Genomic DNA, 12,225 nt, shown 5'->3' with positions numbered 1-12,225 from the left:
CMAGTAACTCCTATCTCTGGGTTCATATCTATKTTTKGATTGGCATTGGTCACGCTTCAGCCAGATTCTGTTCCTCGATACGCTGTGTATCAAGAGTTACTGCGGTAGATGTGGTTGTTTCTCCAATAACGTCACCTGCACTAACTGCTGGTGTCGAGCCAACAACTGCCGCTGAATCATCATCGATTCCAAGCACCATTTTCTTATATAAGGGACATTTTGCATTAGTACGAATGTGTCCATAAGCTCCACAATTTTTACAACGACGAGTTCGACTTTTCCCCTTACCAATACCCTTACCACCAATAACATACGATCCATCTGGTAACATCACAGTATTAGCATCTATAATTGTTGCCCCCGCAGCAGCTGCTGCATGGATCAGATCCTTTGGTGGTTTTTTGGCCCGGCTTTGTTTTGCCCGTTTCTCCAAATTAGCCAACTTTTCTTCCAATGCTTTACGACGGATTTTGTTTAACTCCTTATCGTTAGTAGGTAATATTTCATCAACATCAGCATTCTTCAATAACTCATCTTCAATTTGTTTCTTACGCTTAACATATGCTCTAATTAATCTTGGATCATGAATAAATTCAACTTTTCTATGCACTATTCCATTTTCATCTCGCACTCTTCTAGTAATCCTCAAAACTCGATTCTGTTGCTGTTGCTGTTGCTGTTGCTGATCAGCCTGAAGCAGAGGATCTTGTTGTTGTTGTACCTGTTGGTCTTGTTCAAGTTTGTTTTTCAAATACAATTCATGATCTGCTGGCGGGTACTCATTATAGATCTGTTGCAACTTTGATTCAGTTCCTTCCCCATGATCAACTAAAGAGCTTCTTTGAGAGTACCATATTCTTTTTATCTCTTGTTCGTACAACTTTTGATTATGGGCTGCAGCATTACTTTTAGGGACATTTTCTGGTGGTGGGGTAAATAACGGTTTGAATGGGTTCTTTTGTGTAGCCCTCAACATGGAAAATCCTAACCCAATTCCAGTTGGATCACCTTCACCATTCAATTGTAGCATTGTCTTTGTCTGATTGGCGATAACAAAATTTCTCGATAAGTTCCATGGTGCCAATTCTTCTTCAACATCAATTTCAGTGTCTTGCTCCTTTGATTTCTTTGATTTCTCCTTTTCGGTTTTGTCTTTTTCCTTGTCCTTGTCTTTTTCCTTATCTTTCCCTTTCTCTTCTTCTCTTTCCTGTTCCTTTTCTTTCTCAACCTCTTTCTCTTTATCCTTATTTATATCATCTCCATTTTCTGCATCATCCGCAATGGAATCCTCTCTTTTATCACCTTTTCTACTTCTAGATGATTCTTGTCTGCTCTGCTCACCGAATAACACCATATTATCATCTAGTACTTGCTGTCCAAATTGCATTGTGTCCATCAATGAAGAATCTTCTGGTGTAATCATAGTTCGAATTTCCTCTTCTCCTGGAATTACATCGTTTAATCCTCTTACTTTCCAATACCCTTGGTCCTCACCTTGTCTTTGGTATTCCATAAATTCTTTCAATCTTTGTCGATTTTGCATATCGCTATGCTCAGGAAAATGTTTGGAAACATCTTTCACAGAAATACGAGGCACTCCTAAGCTATTCATCACTCTGAAAACTACCATTTTCAACCTATTTTTTGAGATATTTGTCACTTTTCTCGAGTGAGGAGCTGGAACTTCAACTGGGAATGTGTTACCAACAGCAAAGTTGAAATTGATCCCTCGCAAATAAAATTTTTGGTGCGATCCAGCCCCTTGAGATTTAACCAATAGAAAATCAGTTGGTTTGTTGTCATGCTTGAAAATTGGTGCTCTTACCATATTATTATACAATGTGGGAACAAAATCTCCAGGAGCAACTTCACCGAAATTCCAAAATGGGGATCTATCCTCCACCCCCAAAATATGAGTTTCCCCAATTTGAGCCTTGGGACGTGAAGTGTCGTTTGGTCTTTCTTTACGATAATAGTTGATCAATTTCGACCCCATCCCGAAATTCGATAAAATTGGTGGATACTGTTCGGAATACTCTAAGGCAATTATATTACCAGTATCAGCAACTGTCAAGTCACTAGTTTTGGAAAAAATCTGTTGCAAAGATTTCCCCTTGTCTTTTTTCCGCTTCCGCAACTTCAATTTAGAAAAGTTCACCAATGTACCAGGTCTGACATTAAACACTGGTCGATGGAATGATCTCGTTTCATCTGTGCTAAGTTTGACTTTATAATAAGGTGTCTGTAATCGCAATGCGGGAACTGAATGTTCAATATTAAGATTACTCAATTGAGATCTTTGTTTGGTGTTGTAATTCTTTCTCAATAATTCATACTCTTGATCGTTAGATATGTTGAACTTTAATTCTAATAATTTATCTGTACTTGGAACCACTGATTTGGTAGCATCGACTTTTTTACTAGGAACAAATAACAAGTTAGGATCATTCATATCAAGTTTCAATTTATCCAAGTTTATTTGTCCATTGAAGATATCATCATCCTCCTCCTCATCTTGGACATTACTATTGTTTTGGTTATAGTTGTTGGTAGTATTGTCATTCTCGATTTTTTGTCTATTCTGTTTACTATTGTCCAAGGGATTGTTGAGCAAAAGCTCATTGATTGGCTTCACAATAGAGTACTCATTGTCTCCAGCATTTATAATAGCATCATCATCCCAATCAGTGGTAGATAGAACTAAATCTTTCGAATAATGATCAAACTTGTCGCAATTAGTCCAATCACGTTTAACGTAATCAATTTCTTTAATAAACGAATCAATAGAAGATCTTTTGCTTTCTAAATTTTTGATAAAATCCAAGTCATCTTGAGTAATATTGGTGACATTTTTGTCTTCGTGTGACAACGATGCAGTATCAGCACTTCTTAATTTGAAAATTTTCTTTTGATCAACCTCGATTTCAAGATTTACTTTTGTAGGTATTAATGGTTTTATATTTTTCGACAAGGCAATTGCTGGTCTTTGATAACGGTAATACTGAGGACTTGGTGAAAAAAATTTGTGGAAATTAAATGGTCTATGTCTTGAATAAGTAGGGAAATAATATTTTATATTTCGTTTGATTTGTTCCTTCTCAAGATGTTTAACAATCTTTTGTAGTTTTTGCCGTTTCAATTGTCGTTTATTTTCTTTCTCTTTTTGATCTTCTTGAGCAGTCTTGCCATCGTTGTTGCTATCGTCATCTAGCTTATGCTTCTTAGTGTTGATAACATTGCTGTCCTCTTGTTGATCATCAAATAGTTCACCTAAATCATTCAAGCCATCATTATCATCATCTAGCAAATGATTACCATTTCCTAAATTGTTGAATAAACCATCGTGGTCGTTTACACTGCTGTGGTGATTATCATCAATAATACCATTACTGTCCCCGCCCATATGATCATGGTGGCTAATATTACTATCAAAATCATTAGAGTTTCCAAACAAAGCATCAAATTGAGATTCAGCAGCAGCTTGAGCTGCCATTTCTTCATCATTTGTCAATTCAGGCTGCCCTTCTTGAAGTAACCTATTGAATTCATCGTCGTCATCATCATCTTTATCGTGGTTGTTGTTGTTGTTTGAGTTTAATCCATTTATTGCCTCATCCCTGGGTAGATCCTCCATCACATCTTCTTCTTCTGCCAATTCGTCTATATCTTCATAATCGATGGCATCTTCAGCATGGGCAGTTTTTCGTTCTGAAAATATTGATTCTATAATTTGATCATCTGGAATATCAGTACTATTTACATATTGATTGTATGCTTTGTCTTCATCTTCTTCTATATTGTTTGATTTATGTGTGACTTCTGGCATTATCATACATAAATGTATTATCCTTGGTTGTTGGCGTATATAAATGTAACAAGGATATAATATAAGAGTTTTGTAGGAGGTTTGTTTTACTTTTTTGTTTGTTTGGTTTCAGTTTTTCGGGGGAGCTTATTTTTTTTTTTCCTCGTTTTTTTATTTTTGGGATTGTTTGCACTCCCAATTTTTTTTTTCTCTCTCTCTTTATTTCTTAGGAGGTGGAGAAAAAAAAGAAAAAGAAAGTGAGGTTCGTATTGCCAGACGACTTGAACTTGGATGAAAAGTTGGCGGTGGTGGTGAGAGCGAGCGAGCGACCCACTTGCTAATTAACTTTTTCTACTTACTTTTCTGTAGTCGTGTTTTTGTTTTCCTTATTTTTTTAGGAAACAAAATATCAAACTCACTATTCCACAAACGATTATCGTTAACAAACGTTTTTTTTTCTAAGTAACCTATCTGGGATTCCTACTACTAGATGACATTAGAGAATTTGCAGGTGAAACCTGCTGAAAAGAAACTTGTAATATGTTTGTTGCCAGGGGTTCAATCTAGTATTCATTCCCTAGATAGTGATAGATTATCACTTTATATTATACGACATGGGAAAATATACTATCAGTTTATCAAAAGCTTAGTTGCAAAGCATAAACAAACCATTTTCATAATCCAATATAATCATAACACCTCTTCCACTACTGAGACAACCACGAGTAACAATAATATTGAAGATGTATTGAATTATTTTCAATTCTTATACCAAGAGATCAACTCATCACAACAATACAGATTCACAAGCTTTTCAACTATTATAATGTATGACACAGCTCAATACGACAAATATCAATTAACTCCTCAATTCATATATATTCAACAATTACTCCGTTATATCAGTTTAAAACATGGCATGAAAATAGTGTCATTGCGAAATATGGTAGACGCTTTAACCATTGGAAATATCGAGCAATTATTATTGACTTTGGACTCCATATCACCAATTCCAATACTTGATTCGAAGGGAGTAGAAATAGCTGTTCAAACTAATGATATTGATAGAACTGAAAGTAATGGTCATGAAGCAAGCCATAATAAATCTCAAATCAATTTGTATATACCATACACATGGGACTCTTGGAATAAAATAGTTGTTCAAGGGAAATCAATAGTTTTACCAAACACTGATGAAATAATAATTAGAAATGAATCAAGATTGGAAGAATTGGATAGTAATTATGAAAAGTCGTTGAGTAGGGAGTCCAAGAATAATGTTAATGGTGGTACAATCGTCGATTTGTTATTACCTCAGGATTATTTGCAAACGAGAAATAAAAATAAACCAAAAATTGAACTGCTTCCTAATTCAACATATTCATTAAGTGATATGTTAAGAGAGATTGTTCAACCTTCTGTTTTAGAATAAATGGATTTACTGTACATTACAAATGTGGTAAAGAATGGACGGAGGGTAGTGTGAATGAGAACAAAACTATTTTAACAACAACCTGTCAGTTTTTAGGTTTTCAGTATGGGACAAAACTATATTAACAAAAAGAGAGCAAACAGAGAGAGGGAGTGGGAGAGACAAGAAGAAGAAAAAAATCTACCATCGATCGAAAATTGAAGCGATGAACAAGAAAAAAAATATGAAGATTGCATTGCAGTACACACTTTTTGTTGAATTCTATTTTTTAGTCCTTTTTTTATTCTTCTTCTTCTTCTTCTCTTTCTTTGAGAACTAAATAATACTAGTCCATTTTTATTTATTTATTTACTTATTTGTTTCTTTGATTAATAGAGATACATGATAGAGATTTGGAATATAAGTATTTAGATAACTACTAATTGGATCTAATTGATACAAGAAAACAAAGACAAGCAAAAGAAATACTATGAAAAGTGAGATTGAAATTGAACTTGGAGCCGATGATCCATTGAGTAAAAGCACCGCTAGATTATCTATTTGTCAAGCCGATATGGAAGAAGAAACAGAAGGTAACCAGAATCCACGATTACAAGTACGGGAATTGTTGCAAAGGGAAAAAGAAAGTATACAAAGGCGTGATTCTGCAGTTTCGTTAAATTCCTTTTTAGAAGAAGACGAAGAAAATGATCAACAACAACTGCAACTGCAACAACAACATTTACTGCCGAAAAAGAAAAGTAGAAGCAAAAAAGCTGCTGAAAAGAGAAGAAGATCATCTGCTCATTCCTTTAGTATTGCTCAACAACAACCACCGCTCAAACGAGAAAAGGTCCACAAACGAAAATTGAAAAAAAGACTACAACCACCAAATATCGAATTGCTTCTTGATAAATCCGAAGAAAATCTGAATAAAGACTCAGAATTGAAGCGATTTCCATTCAGAAACTTAAGACTGTTGATATTAAAAGTTTTTAATGTGCCAGGAACCAATAACCTAAAGTGGTGTAACATTGAAAATAGCGAGAAAATACCAACTGTATGTGTTTGTTTAGTACCAGGGTTGCAGTTGGAGGAAAATTTAGCGGAAACAGCAGATAATGGCCTTCAATCAAGCAAAGAAAAACTGAAACAACAATGTGCAATTTCAAATTTGAAAAGAATTGATCAATTGTCTTTTATATTTGACAATTTTACCAACTTTATTAAGCTGTCATCTCCGGGTAGTAAAGATTCAATTTTTCTGTCATTGCAAACTCTTCTTAACGTCCCATTAACAAAAAATGAAAAGAACTCTTTATTGCGGAAACTGAAAGCGACAAAAATCACAATTAAAGATTTATTATTGACTGAGCAACAATTGAAAACATACAACTATCCAACAACGCTAGTTGATTCGACTTGGAAAGCAACTAAAGATTTGTATAATACTGATTCAAATAATAACGAGAAATCCGATTCAGAAACTCGAAAAAGCAGAATTTATGCGTTGGATTGTGAGTTTTGCAAAGCTGGTGCCAAACAAGTACTAACTCGTATTTCTTTACTTGATTTTGAGGCCAAAGTTGTAATGGATGAATTGGTTAAGCCCAAGGAAGAAATCACCGACTATGTCACTAAATACTCTGGTATCACTGAAGAATTATTAAGAGATGTAACAACCACCATTGAAGATATACAAAACTTATTTGTGAATACAGTTTCTCAACAAGACATATTGATTGGACACTCATTAGAATCCGATTTAAATGTAATGAAGATCAAACATGACAATATTGTTGATACATCTATTATATATGAACATAATCGGGGACCTCCTAGTAAACCATCATTAAAATCGTTAGCTGAAAAACATTTGAATCGACAAATACAAGCTGGAGAAGGGCAGGGGCTTGGACATTCATCAATCGAGGATGCGAAAGCGTGTTTAGATTTGGTTAAATTGAAGATTATTGAAGGAAAGTTATTTGGAGTCAATGTGGGTGAGGTTTCTATATTTCAACGCCTATCAGAAAACCCAAATTATAATGCTGGTGGTGAAGTCAACCCTTCTAGTGACACAGATGGTAACAATACATTTAAGTCGCTATTGGTATCATATGGTCAAACTAGAGAGTATGATATCAACCCAGACGAAAAGTATGATTTGACAAAAATTAATGTTACAAACGACGACGAAGCTGTCGAGAATTTTGTTAAAGAAATTCATTCTAAAAATTTTGCTGTTATTAATTTGAGAGATTCAGAATTCAACAATAAATGGAATACTCCACCAGATTATTATAAGGGCGATTTGGATTACAATCAAATGGAGTCATATAAACGAACGAATCAAAGGCTCGAAAAAATTTATCAAAGTTTACCTGATCACTCATTATTGATTTGTTACTCTCAACTGGGGGACCCACGAGAAATGTTTAAATTGCAAGGTGTTCGACGTAATTTCCAAAAATGTGAGAAAGAAGGGATTGTTGATGTAACAAAATTGCCTGAGGAAGAGTCTTGGACTTTTACAAAATCCGAAAAGTTGCTTGAGCAAACATCTTTGGCTAGAGAATCATTGATGTTTATAAAAATAAAACCGTCAAGTGATACTGGGAGTTATAGCATTAACAATCTATCTACTGAAACTATTACTTCTGTCACACCAGAAATTAGTGGTGGTGGTGGTGGAAGCAGTAGTAGTAACAAAGATATAGAATAATAATAATAATAAAAAAAACAAGTAAATTCACTATAAATTTATATAATTGTTACGATGTAGCTATTTGATTGAACTTCAAAAATAATAGTAAAACATGAGTGTATTTCTTTCGATTCTGCAGGGATGTAACGCCAGTAATTACTGTATGGATTGCAACCATTATAAGTATAGCAAATCAACAATAGAATAGCCACCGGCCATAACTTCTGGTCTTTGCATTGACTAACGTTTGAATAGCTGCTTATTACTGTAGCTTGATGGTATCGCTAAACCTTTCAACTGCAGAGTCTTTGGAAACTGGATCTTCTTGTTTGACAGCAGCAGAGGAAACACCAGCATCTTTGTTTGTAGTCATGGTAGTATTATTTTCATTTTGGTTAACTTCATTAAAATACCTCCATTTATTCAAATCCAACACATCACTTGGATTCAAATTATTGTAGTGTTCGTTACTTTCACCATGTTTGTGGTTCAAATTTGTCCGGTGCCAACCTTTCAATCTGATGGAATCGTTTACTGCCGGAGTCGAGTTTTCCTCTTCAAAATTGTTAATTGTGGATACACGATTAGAATGGCCCTGATGGCCCTTATTGGTGTCAACACTGTAATGTACAAATTGTCCGCTCTTGTTATAGTTAGCATCTCTTATAGTATTATTATTGATCAAGTTTGGTGAATACCAATCGTTGATCCAGGTTATGGTTTCATCCAATTGTTCATGAAATTGTACTTTGTTTTGTAGTTGATGAGGTTGCGATTGTTGTTGATAGGAAGCCGAAACAGGAGTTTGGGTGCCACTGTGTGAGAACATGACAAATGATTGCTGTGTATACTGTTTTTGATAAGTGTATGAAATTAATGGAGTTTAGAATCTAATCGAAACGCCAATAAGGTAAGTTCAAAGCAAAAAGCAAATAGATCAACAATTTGGAAGGCAAAAAGAAGAAAAAGAAGACAAATAAAAAAAAATAAAAAGAGCAAGAACAAAGTTGTTGGATTGTTTCATCATTATAAACGTACCGTATTAATAGATGATTCTCCTACAAGTGTAACTACAATAAATACCTCTGCCACTAATAACATCATTTCTCCCTCGCACTTTCCCCCCGCCAATAATTTAAACCAGTCGATTTTCTTTTTTTTTTTTCTTTCTCTCTTGTTGTTGTTGTTGTTCCGCAAAAATTACTATTGTACAGTTACAGTTTTGTGTAACAACTAAATTCTGCATGTAATTCATTTTCTTAATTAAACACCATACCATTCCATTGGCAACAACAAAAGAACGACGGTGGAATTACGTAGCATTGCACAGCAAGAGCAATATTTTTTCAAATATTTAATGTAATGTGAGTCCGGGAGTACCTGCCCTATCCTTGTCTGTAGTCACATTGCCTTCAACATGCAATATGTATTGAAATACTCTCAAAGACCGATATGTTACAGCAAATAGAGTTGACTGTGTGATAATAACAACATAGGAGTGTACCTATTTGATCATATCAAAATGACAAGTGCTCTTTTGGAACTACTAAGATATACGGTCAAACTTGGGACAGCTAAAGCTATATCTTTATCGTAAGAATTTAACAATCTAATCCAGCATCAGTTGAATAAAAGGAAAGACAAACAGCATAGATATGTGATTTATAATGAAAGTAAAGTAGATCCATACATATTTGCGAGGACTATTCATATAGCTTGATTTTCCTACCCATTCAATACCATCTGTACTAGTCTTGGATTAAAGATTCAAAATATGGTCGTGTCAGATATATCAATTTGCCCGATTAAGTAGTTTACTGTCCTCACTCAACAGTCAAATTTGACCATGAGCCCACGACCACACAAGGAAGTAAAGAAAAATTTCTCTTTCGCACTCATTCACTAACAATTGAGTTGATTTTGGCCACTCATTTCGCAATGTCCAATTATTGCCCACCGCCACCACCACCAACAATCTTCCTAATCTTTCCACTACTCCTTACTTTTTCTTTCTTTCTCGCACTCATACTCTCCTTCCTTCCTTTCCCTCCCTTTCCTAAACTTTGAACAACAACTCGTTCTTGGATTCAACAAAAATTTTTTTCCTCTTTCATTCTTTTTTTCCAACAACTTTTCTATATAATTCCTTCTTTTTTTTTTTTCCATTTTCATTTTACAACATTCTTATTAAACAATCAATTTATCCCTATATACTATCACCAATTGTATTCTTATCTATTTTGATTATTGTATCAAACGAAAACAGAACGACTAAATCACTTTTTAAAAACAGAAAACAGAAATAGAGAACCATCAGCATATAAGTTTATATTTTTTTGGGGGTTTTTTATTTTACAACAACGGAAAATTCACATTTGATTATCTATTTCATTCAAGTGTTAATTCACATACACAGATCTTATCCCATTATCATCTAGCTTTTGTTAGAAATTTTTTGGGCTTAATTTTTATTTAGTTTGTCTTATTTACATTCGACCAAACATACACTCACATATCATATATCAAATACTATTTTCACACATAACAATATGACGGATACTAATTGGAAACAAAATTTAAATCTTCCTCCAAAGGACACTAGGCCACAAACTGAAGATGTGTTAAATACAAAGGGTAAATCGTTTGAAGATTTTAATTTAAAGCGAGAATTACTAATGGGAATATTCGAAGCAGGATTTGAAAAGCCTTCGCCTATCCAAGAAGAATCTATTCCTATGGCATTAGCCGGTAGAGATATACTTGCCAGAGCCAAGAATGGTACTGGTAAAACTGCTTCATTTATTATTCCTTGTTTACAATTGGTAAAGCCTAAATTAAATAAAGTGCAGGCTTTGATATTGGTGCCAACTAGAGAGTTGGCGTTACAAACGTCTCAGGTTGTCAGAACATTGGGCAAACATGTAGGCACTCAATGTATGGTCACCACTGGTGGTACTTCATTACGTGATGATATTGTTAGATTGCATGATCCTGTTCATATATTAGTTGGTACTCCTGGTAGAGTATTAGATTTGGCAGCAAGAAAAGTTGTTGATTTATCAGAATGTCCACTTTTTGTAATGGATGAGGCTGACAAGATGTTGTCAAGAGAGTTCAAAGGTATTATTGAACAAATTTTAGAATTTTTCCCTCCAAACAGGCAAGCATTGTTGTTTTCAGCAACTTTCCCTCTTGCCGTGAAATCATTTATGGATAAACATTTGACCAAACCTTATGAGATCAACTTAATGGATGAGTTGACTTTGAAGGGTATTTCCCAATTCTATGCTTTTGTTGAGGAAAAGCAGAAATTACATTGTTTAAACACTTTATTCAGCAAATTGCAAATCAATCAATCGATCATTTTTTGTAATTCTACAAATAGAGTTGAATTGTTAGCCAAAAAGATTACCGAGTTGGGGTATTCATGTTACTACTCCCATGCAAAGATGCCACAACAGGCAAGAAATAAAGTATTTCATGAATTTAGACAAGGTAAAGTTAGAAATTTGGTCTGTTCGGATTTGTTGACAAGAGGTATTGATATCCAAGCTGTCAATGTTGTTATTAATTTTGATTTCCCAAAAACGGCGGAAACTTATTTGCACAGAATAGGTCGTTCCGGTAGATTCGGTCATTTAGGTTTGGCAATCAATTTAATGAGTTGGAATGATCGATATTCATTGTATAAAATTGAGCAAGAGTTGGGTACTGAAATCAAACCAATTCCTGCTACTATTGATAAATCTTTATATGTTGCAGAAAACGCCGATGCTGTTCCAAGACCATTTAGAATCGATGAATTACCAAAAGGCAATGAGACTGTTCATAATAAAGGATATCAGTATAAAGGTCAACCAGTGAAAGATGAAAATCTGGGTTCATCGAGTCAGCAACAACAGCAACCTCCTCCACAACAACAACAGCAACAATCAACCTCGCCACCCCAACAACAACCTCAACAACAACAACAACAACCAAACCCACAACACCAATTTGCTCCACATCCAAATGGCCAGTTCCCACCTTATCCACAACAATTTCACCAACCAGGAGCTATCCCACCACAACAATTTAATGGATACCCTCCTTATCCACAGTATCCTCCACAATTTGCTGGCTACCCAGGTCAACCTCCACAACTCCCACAAGGTCAACAACAACATGCTCAAGCACAAAATCCTGCTCAACAATATTAATCCGGGTAGAACAATTCTTTACTTAATGATTTATGATAATTTTCCTACTTTTTTTTTTATTATTTTTACATTTACTTTTCTATTGATTATGCACCCTCCATTT

General features: G+C 34.6%; 5 protein-coding genes across 5 annotated transcripts; 3 read left to right on the top strand and 2 right to left on the bottom strand. All coding sequences in view use genetic code 12, as the record gives it.

Moving 5' to 3' along the window:
- Positions 1–49: 49 nt before the first annotated feature.
- TAF145 (Taf145p) lies at positions 50–3,832 on the bottom strand (the record flags this gene model as incomplete). The annotated part of the gene is made up of 1 exon (XM_713691.2): positions 50–3,832. The coding sequence occupies one exon, from the start codon at positions 3,830–3,832 to the stop codon at positions 50–52; it is 3,783 nt and encodes a 1,260-aa protein (XP_718784.2).
- A 463-nt stretch (positions 3,833–4,295) lies between these two features.
- On the top strand, positions 4,296–5,237 carry CAALFM_C107100CA (uncharacterized protein; the record flags this gene model as incomplete). Its single annotated transcript, XM_713692.2, has 1 exon — positions 4,296–5,237. One exon carries the CDS (start codon positions 4,296–4,298, stop codon positions 5,235–5,237), a length of 942 nt encoding a protein of 313 aa, XP_718785.2.
- Positions 5,238–5,706: 469 nt separating this feature from the next.
- On the top strand, positions 5,707–7,941 carry CAALFM_C107090CA (uncharacterized protein; the record flags this gene model as incomplete). Its single annotated transcript, XM_713693.2, has 1 exon — positions 5,707–7,941. One exon carries the CDS (start codon positions 5,707–5,709, stop codon positions 7,939–7,941), a length of 2,235 nt encoding a protein of 744 aa, XP_718786.1.
- Positions 7,942–8,185: 244 nt separating this feature from the next.
- On the bottom strand, positions 8,186–8,752 carry CAALFM_C107080WA (uncharacterized protein; the record flags this gene model as incomplete). Its single annotated transcript, XM_713694.1, has 1 exon — positions 8,186–8,752. One exon carries the CDS (start codon positions 8,750–8,752, stop codon positions 8,186–8,188), a length of 567 nt encoding a protein of 188 aa, XP_718787.1.
- Positions 8,753–10,472: 1,720 nt separating this feature from the next.
- Positions 10,473–12,122, top strand: DHH1 (DExD/H-box ATP-dependent RNA helicase; the record flags this gene model as incomplete). The annotated part of the gene is made up of 1 exon (XM_713695.1): positions 10,473–12,122. One exon carries the CDS (start codon positions 10,473–10,475, stop codon positions 12,120–12,122), a length of 1,650 nt encoding a protein of 549 aa, XP_718788.1.
- Between the last annotated feature and the right edge of the window lie 103 nt (positions 12,123–12,225).

The sequence above is a fragment of the Candida albicans genome, chromosome 1 (assembly GCF_000182965.3).
Source record: "Candida albicans SC5314 chromosome 1, complete sequence".
Lineage (NCBI taxonomy): Eukaryota > Fungi > Ascomycota > Pichiomycetes > Serinales > Debaryomycetaceae > Candida > Candida albicans.
This window is presented reverse-complemented; position numbering and strand designations above follow the sequence as displayed.